Source organism: Hemibagrus wyckioides, linkage group LG02 (genome assembly GCF_019097595.1).
Source record: "Hemibagrus wyckioides isolate EC202008001 linkage group LG02, SWU_Hwy_1.0, whole genome shotgun sequence".
Classification (NCBI taxonomy): domain Eukaryota; kingdom Metazoa; phylum Chordata; class Actinopteri; order Siluriformes; family Bagridae; genus Hemibagrus; species Hemibagrus wyckioides.
Genome location: NC_080711.1, coordinates 23,231,428 through 23,256,603, shown reverse-complemented (window position 1 = coordinate 23,256,603; position 25,176 = coordinate 23,231,428). Strand labels below are relative to the sequence as shown.

General features: G+C 34.8%; 2 protein-coding genes across 7 annotated transcripts in view; one reads left to right on the top strand and one right to left on the bottom strand.

Annotated features, from left to right (window-relative positions):
- Positions 1 to 6,545: 6,545 nt before the first annotated feature.
- Positions 6,546 to 9,898, bottom strand: si:ch211-76l23.4 (uncharacterized). 2 transcript variants are annotated; one of them, XM_058406094.1, is made up of 5 exons: positions 9,745 to 9,898; positions 7,899 to 8,002; positions 7,686 to 7,815; positions 7,149 to 7,403; positions 6,546 to 6,988 (listed from the first exon to the last, which is right to left on the bottom strand). In XM_058406094.1, exons 1-4 carry the CDS (start codon positions 9,861 to 9,863, stop codon positions 7,184 to 7,186), a joined length of 573 nt encoding a protein of 190 aa, XP_058262077.1. In that variant the 5' UTR covers positions 9,864 to 9,898; the 3' UTR covers positions 6,546 to 6,988; positions 7,149 to 7,183. The 2 variants fall into 2 exon arrangements, with proteins under 2 accessions (XP_058262077.1, XP_058262067.1); XM_058406084.1 differs by having other exon boundaries at positions 6,546 to 7,403.
- Positions 9,899 to 10,646: 748 nt separating this feature from the next.
- Positions 10,647 to 25,176, top strand: part of ift70 (intraflagellar transport 70) — a 15,689-nt gene continuing 1,159 nt past the window's right edge. The window contains exons 1-18 of one of the 5 annotated variants that reach the window (XM_058375602.1): positions 10,647 to 10,833; positions 11,813 to 11,878; positions 14,473 to 14,682; positions 14,932 to 14,988; positions 16,198 to 16,333; positions 17,080 to 17,184; positions 17,554 to 17,682; positions 18,042 to 18,091; positions 20,334 to 20,486; positions 20,583 to 20,648; positions 20,741 to 20,794; positions 20,921 to 20,974; positions 21,438 to 21,508; positions 21,621 to 21,831; positions 22,913 to 22,960; positions 23,141 to 23,212; positions 24,134 to 24,237; positions 24,931 to 25,009. In XM_058375602.1, coding sequence (XP_058231585.1) covers positions 10,780 to 10,833; positions 11,813 to 11,878; positions 14,473 to 14,682; positions 14,932 to 14,988; positions 16,198 to 16,333; positions 17,080 to 17,184; positions 17,554 to 17,682; positions 18,042 to 18,091; positions 20,334 to 20,486; positions 20,583 to 20,648; positions 20,741 to 20,794; positions 20,921 to 20,974; positions 21,438 to 21,508; positions 21,621 to 21,831; positions 22,913 to 22,960; positions 23,141 to 23,212; positions 24,134 to 24,237; positions 24,931 to 25,009 — 1,719 coding nt within the window. In that variant the 5' untranslated portion in view covers positions 10,647 to 10,779. Of the gene's footprint in view, positions 10,834 to 11,812; positions 11,879 to 14,472; positions 14,683 to 14,931; positions 14,989 to 16,197; positions 16,334 to 17,079; positions 17,185 to 17,553; positions 17,683 to 18,041; positions 18,092 to 20,333; positions 20,487 to 20,582; positions 20,649 to 20,740; positions 20,795 to 20,920; positions 20,987 to 21,431; positions 21,509 to 21,620; positions 21,832 to 22,912; positions 22,961 to 23,140; positions 23,213 to 24,133; positions 24,238 to 24,930; positions 25,010 to 25,176 lie in introns of all 5 variants that reach the window. The other 4 variants (XM_058375593.1, XM_058375587.1, XM_058375618.1 and 1 more) reach the window with 4 other exon arrangements.

Genomic DNA, 25,176 nt, shown 5'->3' with positions numbered 1-25,176 from the left:
TTACACTTTCTAGTCTTATCATTAAAATTAATGTACACTATATTGCCAAAAGTTTTGGGACACCCCTCCAAATCATTGAGGTGTTTTTTTTCAGGGGATGGGCTTGGAACCTTAGTTCCAGTGAAAGGAACTCAATGCTTCAGCTTCATACCAAGACATTTTGGACAATTTCATGCTTTGTGGGAACAGTTTGGGGATGACCCCTTCCTGTTCCAACATGACTGCACACCAGTGACCAAAGCAAGGTCCATAAAGACATGGATGAGTGAGTTTGGTGTGGAGGAACTTGACTGGCCTGCACCTCAACCCCATAGAACACCTTTGGGATGAATTACAGTGGAGACTGTGAGCCAGACCTTCTCGTCCAACATCAGTGCCTGACCTCACAAATACGTTTCTAGAGGAATGGTCAAAAATTCCCACAAACACACTCCTAAACCTTGTAGAAAACCTTCCCAGAAGAGTTGAAGCTGTTATAGCTGCAAAGGCAAACGTCCCAGTTTTGACCTGGCTCTCAGTCTCCGCTCTAATTCACCCCAAAGGTGTTCTGTGGGGTTGAGGTCAGGACAGTCAAGTTCCTCCACACCAAACCTACTCACCCGTTGTACAATATTTACATTTGAAATAAGGCTCAGTAGCCCCCCTAGTGGTAAGAACTTGTAGTCTCCTTTCCTAATAAATCCTCCACTCGTGTAAACCCATTTCCTCTTATGTCTCGCTGTAAATTGTTTCTCCTCCTACACTAGCAGACCTTCACTTAACATCCCGTCAAACGGCGCTAATCCTCAGAAAACAGAGCGAAGTGAAGAGCTGCAAAACAGACGGGAGGGGGAATCACTTAATCTCCTTTTCTATCTCTCTTTTATTCGATTAATCCCCTCCACAGCTGTTTGAGACACAGTTGGTTTGTGTAATGGACGTCCTTCCCTGCTGTGAGCTGTAATTGAAAAATGACGGGTCACACCCTGTTCCTCTTGGCTGCCACGTGTAGGGCGAATAAATGCTTCTCTCTCAGGCTGTTTGTTTTGTTTCTTCAAAACCTGAGGATTTTATTTTGTCTAGAAATAAAATTAGCACAGATGTGATGTCTGAAATGTGTTTGTTTTGTTTAGTTTTGTGTGTGTGTGAGACAGAGACACAGCAAAAAAAGAAGAAGCAGAAACAGGAAAGTCACAAAGCTAAAATCTGCCACAGTGGCCATTTTGAATCTTTCTTGAGAAGTTTGCCGTCACTTTGCTATGCTGTATAACTATTGCTTATTCTCATCCAATTCCTTTTCCTTCACCAGCCTTTTAGAATTTACCCTCCCTGGGGCCGCTCCTAACCCCCCAGGCCACAGACACAATTACAGAACAGACTTTGAATAAATAGGTGTCTGCTTACCTTTTTGTTGTGGCCAGCCTCTGTAGTCCAGTAGGCGTGCAGCCCCAGTTCAGGTTGTTGGGTCTTTTGCTGTCTGTCGAGCTCCTGGCTGGCTCGCCACTATAATATATAATATGTATTTAAATCTGGTTTAAACCTGATTTGTGATTTTAGCCAACTTACTGGTTAAGGTGTTGGAGTACTGATTGGAATGATGTGAGTTCAAATCCCAGGTCCACCGAGCTGCCACTGCTGGGCCCCTGAGCAAGGCCCTCAACCCTCAATTACTCAGTTTTATAAAATGACATAAATTGTAAGTTGTTCTGTATAAGGGCATCTGCCAAATGCCAGAAATGTAAATGTAAATAAGGCATATTGTTTTAATAGCTGTATTAGCTGCATATTCATTTAGTTAAAGAGTTCTCGATTAATTAATAATTTTTTTAATCAAGCATTCGTTTTTTTCCCTATTAACTTAATGAGACAGAAAGAAAAGAGAGGCTGGCGAAGGAACAAGTGTTTATACAAGTGGCGCTATAACATAAGTAAGAAGAATAAATGTAACTATAAACGGATTAAAATCACGTGTTGTATTTTCCAGGATGTGCTGCTATTGTCATTTTTTTTAATGTTGAAACAGTGTCACTGAGCCGAGCGCCATCTATTTTAGACGTTCGGCCATTTCTCGAATATTTATATAAAAATTGAGCATATTCAATACATGAACATAGTCTGCCTCTTGTTTCATGTCTGTTTAATGGGCAAATTATATTATTAAAAGAAAAAAATCATGAACTTCTCTGTAAATACTTCTAATGAGTTGGATTCTCAATATTGAAACTTAATCCAGTCTGAATAGCGAATTAAACTCTAAATAATTAATAGCTCCGAGTGAACTCTAATTGCTTTCTTTTTTTAATAAGTATGCTTACAAATATTAGTATAAGGATGGTTATGTCAACAAGAGCCAAATCAATCTGCATTCATCTCCTCCCTCGCGGGAACGAATCGATGCAGATTACAGAAACTTCATTAAACTAAAGCGCTTCGTATTATAGAGCTGCTTAATAATAGATGAGATTTGTTTCAGCGCAGCCGATTAATATTGAAATTCTCTTCGTGTGCAATCATAAAATATTACAAAGACAAACAAAATATTACAAAGACAACGCTGCCTTCAGAACGCATGAGGGGTGATTTGTTTTTTTGTCATCGATTTGCATTTTTTTAAAAAGATATTTAAAAAAATTAAAAGGTTTTAAAATGTCAGAAATATATTTATATATTTATTTATCCATCCATCCATCCATTGTCTATACCCGCTTATTCCTAATTAGGGTCACGAGGATCTGCTGGAGCCTATCCCAGCGCACATAGGGTGAAAGGCAGGGGTACACCCTGGACAGGTCACCAGTCCATCACAGGGCCTATATTTATTTATATTTTTTAAAAATATATATTTTAGTTTTTTTCCCCTTTTTTTTGTTTGTTTCTTTCATCAATTTGCAATCAAAATATTTATTTTTTTATTTATTTGTTTTTGGGGGTTTTTTTTCAGTATTTTGGGTGAGGTATTTTTTTCAGAATTTTTAAAATGTCAAATATATTTATATATTTTTTTATATTTTTTAAATGTATATATTTATTTGATTTCTTTTCTCCTGTTTTTTTATTTTTGTTTTTATAATATATAATTTTGGGTTTTTTTATTTATTTATTTTAATTTTTTTTTTTTAATCATAATGATTGGTCAAAATAGTTCAAATGTTTCTTTTTAAAAAAAATCAGTGTTTTATTTAGTAAGATAAGTAAGAACAATAAATGTAACTATACATGGATAAAAATCGTATGTTATTTATTTTCCAGTATGTGATGTGAGGGATGAATTGTTTGTTTCCCATCGATTTGCATTTTTTTAAAAAAGATATTTTTATTAAAAATAAAAAATAATTAAAAGGTTTAAAATGTCAGAAATATATTTATATACTTATTTATATTTATTTATTTTTTTCATTTATTTCGTTTATTTCATTTATAAAGCATAAAGATTGTTCGAAATAGTTAAAAAAAAATTCAAAGATATCTCAGTATTTTAGGTGGGGTTTTTTTTTCATAATTTTTATTTACATTCGAAACATTTACATTTTCCACAGCAGTTTTTTTAAGCTTCATGCCCCCATTTTGTCATAGAAAGGTAGAAAACCCTGTTCAAACATTAATAAACTAATAAAACATTAATAAAAAAATCATCTTAAAGTTTCTCCTAGCTGTATGTTTGGGGTCCGTATCTTGCTGAAGGTGAATCTTATGTCCTTGATGCCCAGGAACATGTTTCTTGGTCAGTTACATCTCTGAACTTGAATCTTTTGCTGTCTCTGCTGCTGAAAAGCATTTCCACAGCAGGATGCTACCACCCCCAGGTTTCAGGGCTGAGATTTAACAGCTAAATCATTGGAAAGAATCCAAAAGGATCTGAATACTCAAAGGAACTGAAGGAATTTTTTTTTGGATGAACATCAAAAATACATCTTTCTTTCCTGGATTTCTACAAAACTTTATTATTAATATTTACAGTAAATTTTCATTTGTATTTGTATCGCAATAGCGTAAAAACGTCTCCCATAATTCATCACACTGCTCCTATTCGCCAGACTCAAGACCAAGCTGGAAGACAATCTCCAATCTCCTTGGATTAAATCCGTCCAGCCTTTGAGAGCTTGTTAAATCTTTCATCAGGATCGGTCGGCACTTTTTTATCGAGACTCAATTAAAGCACTCTAGTTGCTCTTCTTCTGCTCCGTGTTTCTGCCCAGGATTTATTGGAGTGACTGCAGAGTGAACCTGATTACATAAGAACCTAAGGAAGAAACGGTGGCTCTGGCAGCCGGCGGTGATGAATTACCTCATGCTTAAGTAATTCTCAGAGCCACTTTGTCTTTCTCAGAGGTACGAAGAGTTACAATTTCCATGAAGAAATGAAGGAATGATGAAACTTTCTTGGCTGTTCAAATGTTCAGGATGATGTGAAGGCACTTTTTTAAATACTGTATCGTTTCTATGGTAACATACAAGTCATTCGCATGTTTTTTTGTTTTTTTTTGGTGGTTTTCTGTGAGGATGTCCAGCCAAGCAAAGGGGAAAATTGTTTACTGCTGCGATAACATAAGTGAAAACAGGAAGCTAGCTTTTTTATTATTACTATTATTTGGGGATCAAATTTACACCATGTTGGAAAATTGCTGTGGTCTAAGAGGAATAAAACACTTCCATTAAATAAAACAGAAGCGAGCGATTTTATATCATAGAAATGACTTAATCAGGCAACTAAAATACTAAAAAAAAATACCAAAATATAAAAAAAATTTTTGCAATAAACTTCAAAACACGAGAATGTGACTAATTAATAATGAAATAATTTAATTTATAAAAGCATGATTACGATTGGGAAATGTATCACAACATAGAATTATTTATTTATTTCATTATGAATGGACTGATTTGTTTAAAAATGAAATTAAAAATTGAAATAAATTTTTAAAAAACCCTGTTGTAACTATAAAATAAGCTTTGGCTTGTGAAATGATTTCTGCCATCAGATATGAAACCAAGAGAATGGGGTTAATCTGATTCATCCTGTCATTTTCTGAAGGCTTTAAATCGTGTCATGAGCTTGAAACTGTTTATTGCATAGTGAGAATGATGATGATGATGAGAAGCAGGAGGTGGAGGAGGAGGATGGGATACAATCCCACACCATGTTCCAGTTCTTGATGTGTTGGTCATGAGTCCTGCTTCATCATATCTAGACGCATGTAGATGTAGCTGTAGGTCTCCCCCTGGTGGTGGTGAATTAGTGGTGCAAGCACTTTTCAGGTACCATTTAATTTGTTATTAAATGGTATTGGATATCTTTTTTTATTTTAGTTTAAATTGATTGCATTTATTTTAAGTAATTAATTCAGCAATTAATTGATGCTGATTCAGCGATTAAACGCTTAGTTTATTTTATTTTAGCTTATAAATTAATGAAATGGGTTTTTTTTATTCCAGCTGATTTAGTTGTTTTAGTTTTTAATGCATTTAATGTATTTATTTATTTATTTATTTTGTTGTTAAATTAATTAAGTATGATTAAACTGATTAAACTCTTGGTCTATTTTGTTCTATTATCAATTAATTAATTGTTTTATTTATTCCAACTGATGTAGTTGTTTTAGTTTTTAATGCATTTTATTAATTGCTTATTTTGTTTTATTTTATTTTTGTTCAATTAAGTAAGTATGCAATCGATTAAACAACTGGTTTATTTTATTTTATGTTATCAACTAATTGTTATTTATTTATTTAATTAATTAATTGTTTAATATTTAATACATTTTATTAATTGTTTTATTTATTTTATCTTATTCTTTATTTTATTTTATTTTATTTTTGTTTAATTGAGTAAGTATATAATTTATTAAACACTTTTTATTTTATTTTATTTAGTTTATTTTATTTTATGTTACCAATTAAATAACTGTTTAATTTATTCCAATTGATTTAGTTGTTTTAGTTTTTAATGTAGTTTATTAATTGTTTTATTTAATTTTATTTTAATTAAGTATGTAATTGATTAACACTTGGTTTATTTTTTGCTGCTATGAATTAATCAATTTATTTTATGGTATTTTATTTTATTTTATTTTCATTAAGTCAGTATGAAATTGATTAAGCAACAGGTTTATTCTATTTTATGCTATCAATAAATTAATTTTTATTACAATTTATTTAATTAATTGTTTTATTTTATTTTACTTTATTTTATTTATTTATTTTTTAATTTATTTATTTATTTGTTTTATTTTATTTCATTTCATTTTATTTTATTTTATTATACACATTTGTTTCTTTCCTGTAAAAAAAAACAACTTTTGGAACTAAACTTTTAATGGATAAAAATTTTAAAATTATAAAGTGTTATTTGTTGCTAAATGTAAATAAATGCAGTTGTTGACTATTTACTGCGATATATTGTATCAGGAATACCGCATGGTGCATACTACAGAAAAATAATCGTCATGGTAACATCACATGACACCCTAAAGCTGATGATTTTCCTATAAACAATAGACACGCTGTTTCATCCGCATCACCATGGTCTCATGGTGCATTCTCTCTCTCAGAATAATCACTCCCAGATCCTGCATGCAAACATCAGATTTTATTGGCAGCTTAGATCAGATGATGAGCTGAAAGCAATGCTCAGAGCGAGAGAACAAAGGCACAATCTTGTCCTAATACTTTAGCTCATGGGCTAGAAATAACATGATTACAATAATTTGTGACACCAAATAAATCCAATGATTAATGATAGAAATATATATATATATATATATATATATATAATGATAGATATTGTATATATGTGTGTATTATATATAAATAACATAATCAATACATAAAACCAATCAACTTACACATCTAGATCTGTATATATATATATTTGTTTTTTGTTTGTTTTTGTTTTTGTTTACATGTTGTTGTTTTGACATGCAACCTGAAATCACAAAATGGAGATGGGAGATTTGGCTTGTTCAGCATTTTGTGTATTACCTGTTTCCCAGCAACATGCAGTAACAAGATGCTAAAGAAGAAGAAGAAGAAGAAGAAGAAGAAGAAGGAGGAGGAGAAGAAGAAGAAGAAGGAGGAGGAGAAAAAAAAGAAAATTGTTATTTAAGTAAATTGTGCTAGGGTTATTTCTTTCTATAGATATATATTTTTGTGTATGGTTTCGCAGAGAGTACCAGCTCTAATGGAAAGTTTTGGAAGCTCAGCGGCTTCACGAAGCTGGAGTACGAGTCTTGAGCACTCTCCTTCGCAACGGAGTGACGGGAGCAGCGGCAGGAGCAGCGGCGGGAGCGGTGTTGGCTTTCTCCGTCTTCAGCTCGTCGATGAAGGTCTCAATGGCCGTGAACTTGTCCGTCAGCTCTCCGAGGTGGGTCTTCAAGGCGTTGAACTCCTTGTACAAGTCATCCAAAGCCTCAGACAGAGGCTGGATCCTGGAAAAGGAAAAAAAAGAGTGTGTAAGTGATATAAACATGCGTCTGACCGCTAATTGTGAGCGTGAATATCTTTGCCTCGTATCTAAACCATACTCAGCAAACCATCCAGGAAGTTCCTGGTTGAGCAGGAAACGTTTCCAGTAACCGTAATGACAGGTTCTGCTCTGAAATAAATCCAGGAACTTGAGATCCAGCCTTTTACCACAAACCCCAAACCGGTCATTTAGATTTTTTTTCTTCTGCTGATGATGGAAAGTCAAAAGGTGACCTGAAAAATACCTGGAGTAATCAGGCAGCAAGGTCTGGTGATCGTTCTGCAGTAGGTTCTTCACCTGGCTCAAGATATCAAACCTCCAGTCATCCAGCACCTGAGTCAGATTGGCCACGCCTCTCATGCTCACTTTCTCGGCTGAAAAAACATTTCAAGTGTCAGGAGGATATTTTTCTTTCCTACATGCTTGTCATCCTCAATTTACCAAAAAAAGAACTCACATCCGTCACGGTAGTTCCATTCTTTATTAACTGGGCGTTTCTTCTGGCCCGACACGACCACCACGGCCAGAGCGAGGAGCAGCAGGCTCACCCTGAATCCCATCCTGGTGAAGAAAACAAAAAAAAAAAACACACACACAAAACGGGCAGAGGAACATCAACTCGGAGATGTTTAGACGTTTCTTTCCCACAGTAGGAACATTTCCAACCCACATCCTTATCCCAGATCCTGTTTGGAATAAAGTAGCTATTGCTTTACTTTGTGGATAAAAAGGGCAGATTTTTTTGTGTGTAAAAATCTTCAATTTACCTTCAAATTGTCCTTTAAAAATATTCATAAATTCTTCATTGTTAAATTTGACCTCAAATAGCAGCACGATTTATGTTTTCACATAAATACACAATTTTTTGTGTATTTTTTCACCATTTTTAAGTTTCACATTCAGATTAAAATGAAATAATTGACTTTTCCCAGCTTCCAACTGTCTCCAAAGTCCTTCCATCAACATTTTCCAGCTCTAAAATGGTCCGTAAATTTATTTTTCAGATCATTTGCTTTAAAAATCCTGTCCTGTCACATTTTATACATACATTTTTAAATTTGATCTCAAATTCACATTTTTTTACCATTTCGAGCTCCAGCATTTTTCTGCCTTAAAGGATTAAAAATCCTGCATAATTTTTTACTTTTTTGGGGGGGCTCAAATGTTGTGTTTGAGCTCTAAAAGTGTCCGTAAAATTGACCTTTTTTGTTATATAACATTTAATATAATAGTATCTGTACAATTTTGAATTTAAAAAAAAAATCTGTAAAAAAAAAAAAAATCTCTAAAAATATCTGTAAAAGTTACCTAAAAATCTAAAACTTTCTCTAAAAATCTGTAAAAAAAAAAAAACATTTCTCTAAAAGTATCTGTAAAATTTCCCGAAAAATCTGTAAAAGTTTCTTTAAAAGTAACTGTAAAAATGACCTAAATATCTGTAAAATTTTCCTAAAACTCCGTAAAATTTACTCCCAAAATATCTGTAAATATGTAATTTACTTATAAATCCTTAAAAAAAATTCTCTAAAAGTATCTGTAAAATTGGCCTAAAAATCCATATTTATTTATTTATTTATTTATTTATTTATTTATTCATTTATTCATTCATTCATTCATTTATTCATTTAAATCTCTTAAAAATTCTAAATAAACCTTTTTCCTTCCATCTTGTAATGCTGATTTTGTTTTTCAAGTGAAATAAAATTCACATTTTTTTTCATTTTGGAGCTCTTGTTTCAATGGTATTTTTTTCTGGCTTCAGTAATAAGCTCAGATGTATTCAGTGAGTTTATTCTGGAGCTTCAACCCAACTTTTCTAAGCCCTAAAAGCCTCCATAGTCTAGTTTAGTGTGAATAATATCTGCCTTAAAAAAGGTGCATTATTTCTTTTAAATTCAATCTCAAATTTATATTTTTAAATAATCTTCATGTTATGTCTTTACATTTAGTCTCAAATTTATTGTTTATTTTATTTTATTTTTTTTATTTGTGAGCTTTAAACAGCTCCATAAATTTGCTCCAAAGGAAAACAGCCTTAAAATTCCTGCACAGATCAAATCTGGTCTCGATTCGTGGTTTGTTTGTATTTTTGGACAGAATCTTTTGTTTTAATAAGCTCCATAACTTAAATATCTGAAACATTTCTGACTTCTGATTCCGTACCCTCACTCCTTAGAGCTGAAATACCTCCCAATCCTGTCTGCATGCTTCAGATTTAACTGTCAGCCCACATAAAGTGCATGGATATTTAAAGAATTATGAAAGAATTGGAATATTTCTACACATAAAAGGAGTGTAAATACCTGTGAGTGAGTCTGTGTGTCTCAGTAGGGAGCCTGAGTAGTGTCCAGACAGAGTCGCAAGCTTCAGTACAGAGCACACGCTTCAGAAAGCTCTGAATATACAAAACACACACCCTCATTTTCTCTCCATCATCTGAGCTCACACACCCACCCACACACACACACACACACACACACACACACACACATGTATAAGCAAGTCGAACGTGATATGAATAGGATTTTCACCCTGCAGGTTCATAACTTTCTTCATAGAATAAATAGTTCAAGTTGAGGCAATAAGAGAACGTGAAAAGACTAAAAAAAAAATTTATAAAACATTTTTGCTGAGTAAACAAACAAAAATAGCTGATGTGGCATCTAATATAGCCAAGGTGTTATGTGATAGTTGGCTTTTTTTATTTTATTTTTTTGTTATATAACATTTAATCATTTCAGAAACTGCTGAAAGTCCATCGTTTAAAAAAAAAACGTGGCTATTTTATTTTGGTATTTTTTCCCTTTGCTTATTTGCATGTCATAAGAGGAGATTTTATTTCGATTTTTTTTGTGATTGTGATAACCATACATTAGTCGGAAATTTCAAGAAAAATGAATCTGTATATAGCTTTTATTGTTGTATTTATTTATGTATTAATATTGTTTTTTTAAACGATGATCACGTGCACGACATTTTTATTCACGGTCTTTTACGTAATGAACCCAAACAAAATATGTTAGTTTAAAAACAAAGAATGTATAAAATCTCTAAACGTAAAAAATACACTTTCATATATTTATACTATGTATTTTATGAACAGTGAGGAAAAAAAATATATATTGTGTTTTTATTTTTCTCGCTTTGCAACACGAGGGGCTTTTAAAGCGCCAACGGAAGTGAGTTCCACTTCCGTTACTGTTGCTAAGTGACGGAATCTTGTGTGTCGCTGATGCTGCAACTATGATGCTACTCAGCGTCTAAGAAGCTTACGGGATATATAATTGCTTGCTTTATTTCTATTCGTTTCAGTTAGAAATCGAATAAAGTGTTTAGACATGACGCAGAATCCGATTAAAGACGGCGAATTCACCGCTACGGTTTATAAACTGGTGAGTTTGACGTCTCGAGCTTGCTGTTAGCTTAGCAACCTCGCGCGCTACGAAAATGTCACACTGTTTGAAAACACCAGCCTTATGTTATATTCGGCATGAAAACTTTCACTAAATTAAACTGCTGCAAAAAAATTATATCAGATAAATGTTTTGTTTTGTCTTGTTTTTTGCTTAAATCTGTTACTCAACCTCAGTTTTGATTTTTTTTAAAAATGTAAAAAAAAAAAAATCCAGGATTTTTACTTTTTAATTGCTAGTGTCATTAGTGACGTCACTGATTTGGAGGAAAACAAAACACACTAAATGACTGATTTTCAATAATAAAATGTGATTGTGTGACTTTATTACACTCTTGGATGTGCCTGTGATGCATTGTTAGTTTTGTTGGGTTTTTTTTTGCAGCATCAGATTTTAATTTTTTCGCCCTCATTTACTGTTCCTGAATGTTTTTTTGCCCCATAGACTTCCATGATAAGGGCATTTTTTTTGACTGGACAGCCATGACACTACACAATCGTGCATTCTTCATGATTGTTGTTGGTTTTCCCTGTTTCCCAGGGAAGAGGTCAAATTTGAGAGTTGACAACCAAGTGGCCCCATTAACCCTTTACACAGGTCTGTGTATGAGATGCTTATCTTTTCTTGATGGTTTGAAACGACCTTAAAATCCTTCAGTGATACACTTTTCCATTTTTTCTGTAAAAAATATTTATCTGATATATTTTTTACAGCAGATGTTTTCATCCTGGACATAACGAAAGGGTAGTGAATTTGCCCACAGTGTATTATTGACCTACTGAAAATCATATTTTCAAACTTAATGTCCAAATATGGTTTGTTATCGAAAATCATACCAATTGCTGAAATACAGTAAGAGTTAAGCGTGAAAAACGAACCCTGGTGTATGAAAACCTCCCCAACAAGTATATAATACAAATATAACTCACAATGTTATTTTACTCAATGTTATTTTAAGATTAAAGATGCACGTCATGGAGACGCTATACACATCCTGAGCAATGAACTTCAAAAACACATGAAAGTAAGTCTTCTTTCTTTCTTTCTTTCTTTCTTTCTTTCTTTCTTTCTTTCTTTCTTTCTTGTTCTCTACATGCTGTGACTGTTCTTTAACTGTTCTCTACATGCTGTGACTGTTCTTTAACTGTTCTCTACATGCTGTGACTGTGTTTTGACTGTTCTGTGACTGTTCTATACATGCTGCGACTGTTCTGTGACTGTTCTCTACATGCTGCGACTGTTCTGTGACTGTTCTCTACATGCTGCGACTGTTCTGTGACTGTTCTCTACATGCTGTGACTCTTCTATAATAGTTCTTTACATTCTGTGACTATTCTCTACATACTGTGACTGTTCTATGACTGTTCTCTACATGCTGTGACTATTCTGTGACTGTTCTATAACTATTCTCTACATGCTGTGACTGATCTTTAACTGTTCTCTACATGCTGTGACTGTTTTCTACATGCTGTGACTGTTCTGTGACTGTTCTCTACATGCTGTGACTGTTCTCTACATGCTTTTGCTGTTCTGTGACTGTTCTCTACATTGTGTGACTGTTCTCTACATGCTGTGACTGTTCTGTGACTGTTCTCTACATGCTGCGACTGTTTTGTGACTGTTCTCTACATGCTGGCACTCTTCTATAATAGTTCTTTACATGCTGTGACTGTTATTTGACTGCTCTCTACATGCTACGACTTTTCTGTGACTGTTCTATAACTGTTATCTTCATGCTGTGACTGATCTGTACATGCTGTTGCTGTTCTGTGACTGTTCTCTACATTCTGTGACTGTTCTCTACATGCTGTGACTGTTCTCTACATGCTTTTGCTGTTCTGTGACTGTTCTCTACATTGTGTGACTGTTCTCTACATTGTGTGACTGTTCTCTACATGCTGTGACTGTTCTCTACATGCTGTGACTGATCTGTACATGCTGTTGCTGTTCTGTGACTGTTCTCTACATTCTGTGACTGTTCTCTACATGCTGTGACTGTTCTGTGACTGTTCTCTACATGCTGTGACTGTTCTCTACATGCTGTGACTGTTCTGTGACTGTTCTCTACATTCTGTGACTGTTCTCTACATGCTGTGACTGTTCTGTGACTGTTCTCTACATGCTGTGACTGTTCTCTACATGCTTTTGCTGTTCTGTGACTGTTCTCTACATGCTGTGACTGATCTGTACATGCTGTTGCTGTTCTGTGACTGTTCTCTACATTCTGTGACTGTTCTCTACATGCTGTGACTGTTCTGTGACTGTTCTCTACATGCTTTTGCTGTTCTGTGACTGTTCTCTACATGCTTTTGCTGTTCTGTGACTGTTCTCTACATGCTTTTGCTGTTCTGTGACAGTTCTCTACATGCTTTTGCTGTTCTGTGACAGTTCTCTACATGCTTTTGCTGTTCTGTGACTGTTCTCTACATGCTGTGACTGTTCTTTCTATGCTATTGCTTTTCTCTACATGCTGTGACTGTTCTTTATATGCTATTGCTGTTCTGTGACTGTTCTCTACATGCTGTGACTGTTCTCTGACTGTTCTCTACATGCTGTGACTGTTTTGTGACTGTTCTCTATATGCTGGCACTCTTCTATAATAGTTCTTTACATTCTGTGACTGTTATTTGACTGCTCTCTACATGCTACGACTTTTCTGTGACTGTTCTGTACATGCTGTGACTGTTCTATAACTGTTATCTTCATGCTGTGACTGATCTGTACATGCTTTTGCTTTTCTGTGACTGTTCTCTACATGCTGTGACTGTTCTCTACATGCTGTGACTGTTCTGTGACTGTTCTCTACATGCTGTGACTGTTCTGTGACTGTTCTCTACATGCTTTTGCTGTTCTGTGACTGTTCTCTACATGCTGTGACTGATCTGTACATGCTGTTGCTGTTCTGTGACTGTTCTCTACATTCTGTGACTGTTCTCTACATGCTGTGACTGTTCTGTGACTGTTCTCTACATGCTTTTGCTGTTCTGTGACTGTTCTCTACATGCTTTTGCTGTTCTGTGACTGTTCTCTACATGCTTTTGCTGTTCTGTGACAGTTCTCTACATGCTTTTGCTGTTCTGTGACAGTTCTCTACATGCTTTTGCTGTTCTGTGACTGTTCTCTACATGCTGTGACTGTTCTTTCTATGCTATTGCTTTTCTCTACATGCTGTGACTGTTCTTTATATGCTATTGCTGTTCTGTGACTGTTCTCTACATGCTGTGACTGTTCTCTGACTGTTCTCTACATGCTGTGACTGTTTTGTGACTGTTCTCTATATGCTGGCACTCTTCTATAATAGTTCTTTACATTCTGTGACTGTTATTTGACTGCTCTCTACATGCTACGACTTTTCTGTGACTGTTCTGTACATGCTGTGACTGTTCTATAACTGTTATCTTCATGCTGTGACTGATCTGTACATGCTTTTGCTTTTCTGTGACTGTTCTCTACATGCTGTGACTGTTCTCTACATGCTGTGACTGTTCTGTGACTGTTCTCTACATGCTGTGACTGTTCTGTGACTGTTCTCTACATGCTGTGACTGTTCTGTGACTGTTCTCTACATGCTGTGACTGTTCCTCTGCTGTGTGTTTTTGTTGTTGTTTTTATTTGCAGTCCCGAGCCGCTCTGTCTCTGCTGGGTTACTGCTATTATCATGTGCAGGATTTCACCAACGCAGCAGACTGTTATGAGCAGCTCGTTCAGCTGCACCCGGAGGTGGAAGACTACAAACTCTACTACGCCCAGTCTCTGTACAAAGCGTGCGCATTCCAGGACGCCATGAAAGCCACGTTTCTGCTGGACAGCACTGCAAATCACACCAAGGTGAAATGATCCACCTCAGTGCAGGAGAACAGCATCTCAAAATGTTCTTACTGTTAATCTGTGGTTTGTAACTAAAGCAAGCAGTGATCGGTATGATAACGTACAGGCTTAATATCAGCTTAACATTTTATATATATATATATATGTTTGTTTGTTTTATTTATTTATTTATTTATTGACAGACAGAACATTAAAATCATTGACACAGTGCTAATTTAGTTCCCTTAATCTGTTCCCCATCATCCACAGATGATAAAACTTCAGTCTGCTATAAAATACGGAGAGGAAGACTTTCCGGCAGCGATGGTGAGACAAGTTTTTATTTTCTTTCAAAGCAAGCAACAGCAGTTTTTTCTCTTAGTGGCTGTTTTATTGCTTCTTGACAAACTTTGCGTTTTAACAGTGGTGGACCATCAGGGCCAGCAAGGCCTTCTCTGCTGGCCTAAACAGCCATGATCTGAATCACTGACTTGCATTTTAATATATTTAATATATTTTTATATTTATATATACATATATTTTATGAATGTGTATTAAATTATTCCCAATAGTCTATTCTCTACATTTCATAGCTTTTCTCTCAGTTGCGCTGCTTCCAGTAGTGTATATTTATGATAAGATTATTTATCCAATCATATTTCAGCCAGTGGATGACATCATGTGTCGCCAGGGTGAAAGAAAGCTGCTTTAAGGCCTTCAGAATCAGTAGTGCAGGCGCCCGGAGCTTAAAATAAGTGGCAGTGAAATACGATTACGTCAGCAATTTGATTGAATAATTGGAGTAGTCAGAGGCAGCGTACCGTACAAACTAAATAAAATATTTATATTTTAACTCACAATGGCTGACAGAGGAGAAGAAATTGATTTGGTCGCAGACATCCTTACAAGTACATTTTCAAGGCAGACTGCAATAAAATGGACTATTCCTTGTGAGGTGTGAAATACTGTAGACTAATTTCTTTTTTACTTTGCTATTTAACAGTTGATTAGTGTTTATTGCCGTGGCGTCATAATGATGCTATAGAGGTGAATTAATTCAGGAAGGACACCAGTGAAGGCCTAGGTGTGAAATGCCAAGCCCACCACTGCGTTTCAACAGCGTTTCTTTGGGGTGTTGTGTTTCCTTAAATAACATTATAGCAATACAGTATAAAGTAGTTCCGGTTACCTAAAGGTTTTGTCGTATCAGTACACCCTCAGAGCCGCACAGATGCACCGGTAATGTTATAATAACTGCTGCACTTCATGAGCTACACTTAAAAGTGTGCTTGGAAAAAGTTTGAATGTTTTTTTAGCACAGAAATGGGAAACTATCATCCGTAGTGATATAAAATAACGTTAAATCACTATAAAGAACTGTTTCCTCTTTCGCCGCTCAGATATGTTGTTATAGCGGCGTGTTGTCTCAGCTCTCACTGCTTCTTGCTTCTTACTTACTGACCACTACATGCAGCTGGAAGTAAGCTGAGCTTTGGTTTTGGTTAAACTAAAAAAAAAAATGAAAAATCCTTCCAGACTTTAGTGGAGCAGTTGCCCGTGGACGACCCGGACACCGAAGTGGATCAAGGCTGCTTGCTATATAAGCTCGGAGAATACGAGAAGGCCTGCGCCAAGTTTACAGGCGCCATGCAAGTACTGGGATACCAGCCAGGTGACCAAGCCAGGGCTCTTTATTCTCTCTCTCTCACACACACACACACTTCAATCCACACACTCAGTCACTTTTATTTGCATGGCTAAAATGACATAGTGAAAACAACATGTATTCTTTATTTCCTGGAGCACTTGGTGTCATGCAGTTTTAGGAAAATAATCAACAACAAAAAGGTGGTGATGAGGCAGAGTTATCTGCTACCCTCCTGAAGTTGATTATCATGTCAGCGATTGCACAAGATTTTTCTTATGTCGCGTCTGCAGTACACAACCCCTCATCAGGTGTTATTCCAGAAACTCCAACATAATGAGAATGAGTGTTTAATATAAACACGTGATTTGCAGCCAGACCTACTTTCTGACCAATCCAGAAATCGACAGCTGCCGTGTAATGTATTTAAAAAGATGTTCTATAGTGAATCAGTTATCTATTCGGAGATTACTCTCGGGAAATGTCTTGTTATGAATTCAGTCTCTGCCTCAAAGGGTGTGCAAACTTTTGCCCTCGAATGTGCTGTATATTTACAATGCCTGTGCCAAGACACTATGAGTCACTCCCAGTTTCTAGGAGAAAATCGATGTTTGTATATATTTCCATACCAACAGTGAAAGCGATACGCCGTGTTTATATTGGCGGACGAGCCGGCGGCCGTCAGGGTAGTCATTTCAGTGTTTTTATGGATGTGGTTGTGGTAGTGGAGATCTGCGTCTTTCACCGCGCCTCATTCGTTTTTCTCATTTCAGACTTGGCCTACAACATCGCTCTCTGTCTCTACAGCCTCAAGCAGTATGCCCCAGCCGTCAAGTACATCCGTGAGATCATCGATCATGGGATACAGGAGCACCCAGGTTTACCAGCCTGCCTTTAAAAATAAACGTTTGGTTCTAACACATGGGTGTAACCTTCATTTTCTGTTCCAACACGAAGCTCCGGGCTTGCCTCTGCACCTCTAATGAAGTCATTTTCCAAAATGAGATTATGTATATAAAACGAGGTCGATGTAAGCTGAGAAGAAAAACAATTTCAGCCTGTTATGTGTTGATCTCCATAAATACTGTAATACCTTTATTACCAATAATAAAGATGCAGATAAAGGGTTAGAAATAAAAGAGAAAAGTAACCAGCCTAAGAAGCCCACTGAACAGAAAAAAGGGTTCTGATCTATTTATTAACACACAGTTCTGTTTTTATGTTGTTGTTGTTTTAAATACACTCAGAACTCGGAGTCGGCATGACAACCGAAGGGATTGAAGTCAAAAGCGTGGGAAACACACTGGTGCTGCACGAGTCGGCCTTGATCGAAGCCTTCAACATGAAAGCAGCCATCGAATACCAGCTGAAGAAGTGTGAGTGCAAAGTACAGGGGGAAAAAACACAAAAAAACACTGATTCTGATTGGTCAGGAAGTCTCAGTGGTATCAGTGGCCAAATATTAAATCATTGCCTTATGCATGGAAATTGGTAATCGTATTGAATTTGATTCATGAGTCGACTCTTTAAGAATCAAAATTGAGTCATAGAAAATGATCCGGTTTCATCAAATACCAAACGGAATTGTAGCCTTTTGATTGGCAATAAAATGGTATTTTATGTAACAGATTCAGTGGAATCTGGAGTCAAATATGGAGCTTATGAAACAAAATCTCATCCGAGCTGTAGCAAAATATTTCCAGGAATCTGAATCGTTTGTTTTTGACCTCTACAGATAATGATGCTCAGGAAGCGCTGACTGATATGCCACCAAGATCAGAAGAGGTATCATTTTTTTTATATATATATAAAAGTGTGTGTGTGGTGTTCTTGATTCCCTTCTTCATAACTTTGCACATCGAGCTTGTCTTTGCAAGCACAAACTGTCAGATGAGCCGCATGCCTGTCAGCAGAGGTATTTTTCCATTTTTCCAGCAGGCGTGCTTGCTCATGTACGCAGATATTTTTTTCACAAGTTTTTCCCTTTTTTGGTTTCCGAACACCCAAAGTGACTCGAGTTTGGAAGTCTTACATCCTCATGGGTGTGGAATGAAGGTTCACTGATGGGAGGATAAGGCTCGTTGGCTGCGAATAACACACACATGCCTGCGTAAACTGATGAAAAGCTGCAGAGACATGCTTCTTTCCCTGCACCTGGGGAGAAATAATAAACCCAAACACTGGCCCCCTGACTTACACAAGCACTCCTTCCACCCTGCAGGAGACCTAGTTAAGAGCACTGAGACGTGTCCAGCCTAGTTACACCCAAGATAATCACCAGATTGTGACATAAACACCAAATGTTTACAAATTGCTCTAATTTTTATTCAGCGTTATTTGCAAGCTAAAATGATCGTAAACAAGAGAAATATTTTGTTAATTACAGAAGGTTTTATACGAGATTGGAAAATAAAATAGTGTGTTCGGTTGTTTGCTTCCCTCTAGTGCCAGCCAGCGATACAGCAGGTCCTGGGAAATGGGTTTATTACAGACACAAACCTACGGAAGCCCAGAGAGGCCATGTGATATTATTTTTTTTGCTTTTGTTTTCTCGTGATCACGAGATAACAAAAGTTGTTTTCTCGTGATCACGACATAATCAGAACCACAGTGAAGTTTGATTGATATTCGGACATTAGACAGACATTTGGAAGCGCTAGTTTAGGGACCGTCCACAAATTTCTGTACGACTGAAATGTGGTACTTGTTACTTAACTGACTACGTTCCCCAGTTATTCTAATTTCTTCTTAAATATACATATGGCTTGCGGCATTGCAAACAGCATTTGTTTATTTATAAATAAAAATTGAATTAATTGATAGTATTATGTATCATGTGAATTAATTTGCTATCATTTAATTTATTTTTTAATAAAAAAAAAGCTATTTCTTTAATAGCTTCTAGGTCATGTGACCCTGTGACCCAAATCTAGTACCAAAATGATCTACTTGAACACCTCCACAGGGTACACCTCTTTGTATCCCAAAGAATCTCTTCTTTTATTTTTATTTAAATTTTTATTTTAAAAAAACACTATTTCTTTAATAGCTTCTATGTCATGTGACCCTGTGACCCAAAACTAGTAATAAAATAACCTACTTGGACACCTCCACAAGGTACACCTCTTCTTATCCCAAAAGATTTTTCTTCATTTGTTTATTTTCTTTATTTGTTTATCTGTTGAGATAATTTGAAATATTTCATATATATATATATATATATATATATATATATATATATATATATATATACTTATATTACACACACACACATATATAAATAAACAAGTAATTTTTATCACGATTACACACCGTTTTTATTGTTATTACACAATAGTCTTCTTAAACACACAAGCAGCATTTACATATATTTTTGTTCCTGGACCTGTTGAGATAATTTGAAATATTTCATTATTTCATATATATATATATATATATATATATATATATATATATATATATATATATATATATATATATATATATATATTATATATATATTATATATATATATATATATATATATATATTATATGAATTTTGTTTGATTTTTATTTTTAACATCATTTTTGACATTTTTATTTAATTTCATTTAATTATTATTAATATTATTAAAATAAATATTTTAAGTGTATTTTACATTTAATTTGTTGTAAGATATAGTTTTAAAATGTAACATTGTTTATTTTAAGAAATATTGGTTTAAGATAGATATATTTGAAAAGAAAAACATAGACAATGATTGTTTTATGAATTTTTCCCCTAAAATATTTGTATTAAGATGTGTTTCAGTAATATAGCTTGCTATTGATTTGTGCTGAAATGTGAATAGCCGTATTTCTAAATTGCAGCCATACATTTTTCTGGCCGTGAAACGAGCTCCACCCACAGCTGAATCAGAGCTATTCAGCTTCACTGCTTCTTTATCCTTGAGTGTATGTAGCTTCAGTGTGAGATGATAATACCGCCATCGAATAATTAGCCAGATCCTTTACGTTAGCATTAATGCTTCATTTTCCGACTTCAGGAGCTGGATCCCATCACACTTCACAACCAGGCCCTGATGAACATGGACACCAAGCCCACAGAGGGCTTCGAGAAGCTGGCCTTCCTCCTGCAGCAGAGCCCGTTTCCTCCCGCCACCTTCAGCAACCTGCTCCTGCTCTACTGTAAATACGAGGTGCGACCTGACCGAACGTTTTAACGCTAATAATTTGCCTGATTTATGTGCGCTGTGTTTAATTAATTCTTTTTCTTTCTTTTTTTTAACTTGCAGTATTTCGACATGGTTGCTGACGTGATGGCGGAAAACGCACACCTCACCTACAAGTTTCTTTCTCCGGTAAGACCCTGAATACATATTTCATTCTAATAATACAAAACTGCGAACTTTCTTCGTTTCTACTTTGTTTTTCTTTGTTTTTCTGCGTTCAGTACCTGTACGAGTTCCTGGACGCCATGCTGACCAGTCAAACTGCTCCAGAGGAGGTAACACTCAACTTCACCCTGTTGTTAATACGCCATAAAAACAGCACGTTGAACAGAAAGATATTAATAAAATAAAATATTTTTTCATTTGTTTTTCATTTTTTTAATATTGGTTTTCTCCTGCAGGCCTTTCGGAAGCTGGAAGACATGGCAGGAAAACTGACCGAACAGTTACGCAAGGTCACCAAACAGGTTACAGTTTTATCCACTTACCTTGTGTGTGTGTGTGTGTGTGTGTGTGTGTGTTTGTGTGTGTGCGCACACAAGTATAACACTAGGTGCTGTGCTGTTAGACAGCTGTAAATAGCTGTAAACAGCTATAAATAGCTATTAAAAGCTATAACAGCTGTAAAAGTATGTAACAGCTGTAAAAAGCTATAACAGTTATAAACAGCTATAACAGCTATAAACACCCATAAACAGCTGTAAAAAGCTATAACAGCTATAAACAGTTATAAACAGCTATAAAAAGCTATAACAGCTACACTATATTGCCAAAAGTATTCGCTCACCCATCCAAATAATCAGAATCAGGTGTTCCAATCACTTCCATGGCCACAGGTGATGTCACAGGATTTTATTTTATAATAACAATAAAACAAAGCCATTAAAATAAAAAGCCATTTTGTCCTCGAAGGTGCAGGAATCACGACGCACTCGAGACGAGGACGGTCTAAAGAAAGCGGTGGAGGATTACGATCAGCTCATCGAGGAGTGCGTCTTTAAACTTTCTCCATCTTTACTTTTGTGTTAAAACTAAATATTGGATCGTAGCTTTTTCCTGAGCCCCGATGTGGACACGTTTTTTTTTGTTTTTTCATTACAGATACATACCCCTGGTAATGGCGCAGGCTAAGATTTACTGGAACCGTGAGAACTACGTCATGGTGGAGAAGATTTTCCGCAAATCGGTGGAGTTCTGCAACCAGCACGACACATGGAAGCTGAATGTAGCTCACGTGCTCTTCATGCAGGAGAACAAATACAAAGAAGCCATCGGATTCTACGAGCCCATCGTCAAGAAACACTACGATAACGTAAGCCAGCAGAAAAAATAGAAAACATGATACAGAACACATTCGTACATTCGTTACCAGTCAAGAGTTTGTGCCACCACCCCCTCCAGATTCTTTCAAGATGGCTACATTTAGTGTTCACATCTCAATTATTAATTAATTAATAAAATCTTAATAGCAAAAATCATTCAAAAGTCTTTTTATACATCAATTAGTTTGTGATGTTTATTTAATGTATTTAGACTAATTTATTTAGACAAATTAGATAAATATATTATTTAATTAATTCCTTATTTTTATGTACATCAATTAATTTGTAAAGATTATTTTATTTATTTAGATGTGTTACATTGTTTTCTTTTTTTAAATTAAATTTTTAATTGAAATTTTTAGGTCTACTTTTTTTAGAAAACATTTTTTTAAAAGTGGACCTTTTTTCTATGAAATGTTAAAAAATATGAATGTTTGTTTTTATTTTTTCAATTTACTTTATTTTTTTCTTTTAACCAGTGCCTGATTTCAAACAAACATTTTTTAGATCCCTATTTTTTGTCTTTGCAAATTGTTATTCTTTTGTTGTTAAATTCTAATTATTTTTATTTTTATTAAATTTTTTATACATTTTTTTTAAAATATATAATTTTAAAAATGGTATATTTTTCTGTTTTATCTTTTTAAAATTTTAATTCTTTTTTATTCAAATTAAATTCAAATTTGATTTGAATAGAAATGGATAATTTATTATTATTATTATTATTATTTATTATTATTATTTTATTAATTTATTCATTTTTGGAAAGAAATCCTTCAGCGGTGTCAAACTGAGAGACTTCACCCAAAAGTCTTTCTGAAATCCGAAATGAATTTTTCCTTGATGTTTCCTGCATGGTAGAAATCATCGTATCCTAGTTTTGTGTATTTGTTAAACATAGGTGTCCCAAAAGTGTATTTCTAATTCTAATTTATGTCACACTTTTAAGGCTTTTATTTGACTTCTATATTTCTTTCTACTAAGAACTTCCCTTCATGTAAATAAGCACTAGCCTGTCTGTACATCAGGTGAAGGATCTGTATTGAAATTGTGTTTGTTTTTGCTCACTAGCTGGAACAGTGTAACATTCAGGAGTGTCCCTGCAAAAGAAAGCCTTCGGTAAAATGCGTGCTAGCATGTGACCCGTTTGACTGCATGGCCCGTTGAGTGTGGTGTTGGAAGCTTGCCGTGTCCATATTCCATACGGATGTCGTTTGATCGTGTTTTATCGATCCTCATCCTCTGACTGAATAAGCACACTTTTTTTTTTTCTTTTCTTTTCTTTTAAAAATCTCCCAGATCCTCAATGTGAGCGCGATCGTTCTGGCCAACCTGTGCGTGTCCTACATCATGACCAGCCAAAATGAAGAGGTAAGAACCGTCCAGACACCAAAGTGACCATCATAAAAACGTCACTTCTCTAACTTTCATATATGTTTATAATCGCAGCTTAAAGTGATTTACAGTGTGATGTGATAATAATAAAATAAACAGAATTAAAATGCAATAAATAATAGCAGTGACAGAAAAAAGGACATCATAAAGATATAAAATCAATAAAATATGTTAAAAATCATTAAATAAAAATATAAAAAATAGTATTTCAGTAAAGGTAATAAAAATACTAAAGTTAAAAATAAAATAATTTTTATATGGAGCAACAAAAAGAAAATAATAAAATGCAGCAAATAACAGCATTAAATACACACACACACACACATATATATATATATATAAAAAATAAAAAAAAATTTTTATATATTTAAAAATAAAATAAAAATCTCAACATTAAAATAAAAAAAGAAATAAGTAGATATTTGCACGAATTTTTTTTCGGAATTTGCACGAAAAAAATTGGGGATTTAAAGAATGTATGTCAGGCCTTTTTCAAAAGATGTTTTACAAACAAAATAAAAAACAAAAACAGATTAAAAAAAGATTTACCATTTTATAGAAAAAAATTAATAAGTCCTTTTTTAAATATATATATATATATATATATATATATATATATATATATATATATATATATATATATATATAATATATATATATATATATATATATATATATATATATAAATAAAAACATGAAATAAATAATAGTAGAATGTGTAAAGTAAATAATTCTAATATTTAATAGGAATAGCTTACACTGCTGTACAGCTTCATATATTTCAATTAAATTGTTTTTGTTATTATTTATGCCATATATTTTTTTTTCCATTTTTGAGGGGTGCCAATAATTCTTGATGTGTGTGTGTGTGTGTGTGTGTATGGTGTGTGTCTGAAGGCTGAGGAGCTGATGAGGAAAATCGAGAAAGAGGAAGAGCAGATCTCGTACAATGACCCGGACAAGAAGGTGTTCCATCTGTGCATCGTTAACCTGGTGATCGGGTACGTAACAGAACGGAAAGATTTCTAGTGTTATACAATGCTGTAAATATTAAAAGGAATTTTGGAAACTTTTAACAATCCGGAGAATGTCATATATTTCACACTAATGCCTTGATATACTGTAGGTCTGGGTAGGCTGTTTGTTTGTTTTTTTCTGGCTTGTTATGCTTTTTCAATGTTGTTGTACTTCACCAGTCTGGCCACTAGAGGGCTCACTGATTCATACTAAAGAAGAAAGCCTACATGATGTTTTTGTTTTTTCCTGGCTTGTTATTAAAGGTGCAATAGGTGATTTTTGTAATCTACTACTAATACAAATAACATGAAAAATTTGCAAAACATGACACAAAAATAATTACAAGCTCATACCAAGCGTATTATGTAGCTGAAAAAACTTAGACACGCCCCCAAAGCCATTTGCACCCACTTTCTCTGTTACGGTCTCTTGTCGTGCAGTATAATCATAAAAGAGCTCAAGAAACATTAAGTATATTTAATCATCGATGTCTAAATAACAACGTGTGACATGATGTGATGTCATGCTCTGCTCCGATGTCACATGCAACTGGATGTTCAGGGGTGGAGCTTCGTGTACATGGGAAGTATGAGACTGGGAGGTGGTTGATGTATTTTTGTACCAGCATGTTGCACTAAATGAATGTTACCCTTAAACCCTTGCCACTGTTCCTGCAGGACCCTGTACTGCGCTAAGGGCAACTACGACTTCGGGATTTCTCGAGTCATCAAGAGCCTGGAGCCATATAACAAGAAGGTGCCTGAGCGTATTTCCATTTTGTCTTTCACAGTCTTTCCTCGCACCGATATTTTCTCCACATCCTCCAGCGTTCAGCGCTCCCATACTCCCTGGCTGCTGAAGGGGATATTTGTTTTCCTTGTGCCAAAACGGAAGAGCAGCTGAACAAACACGATCGCTCGGTT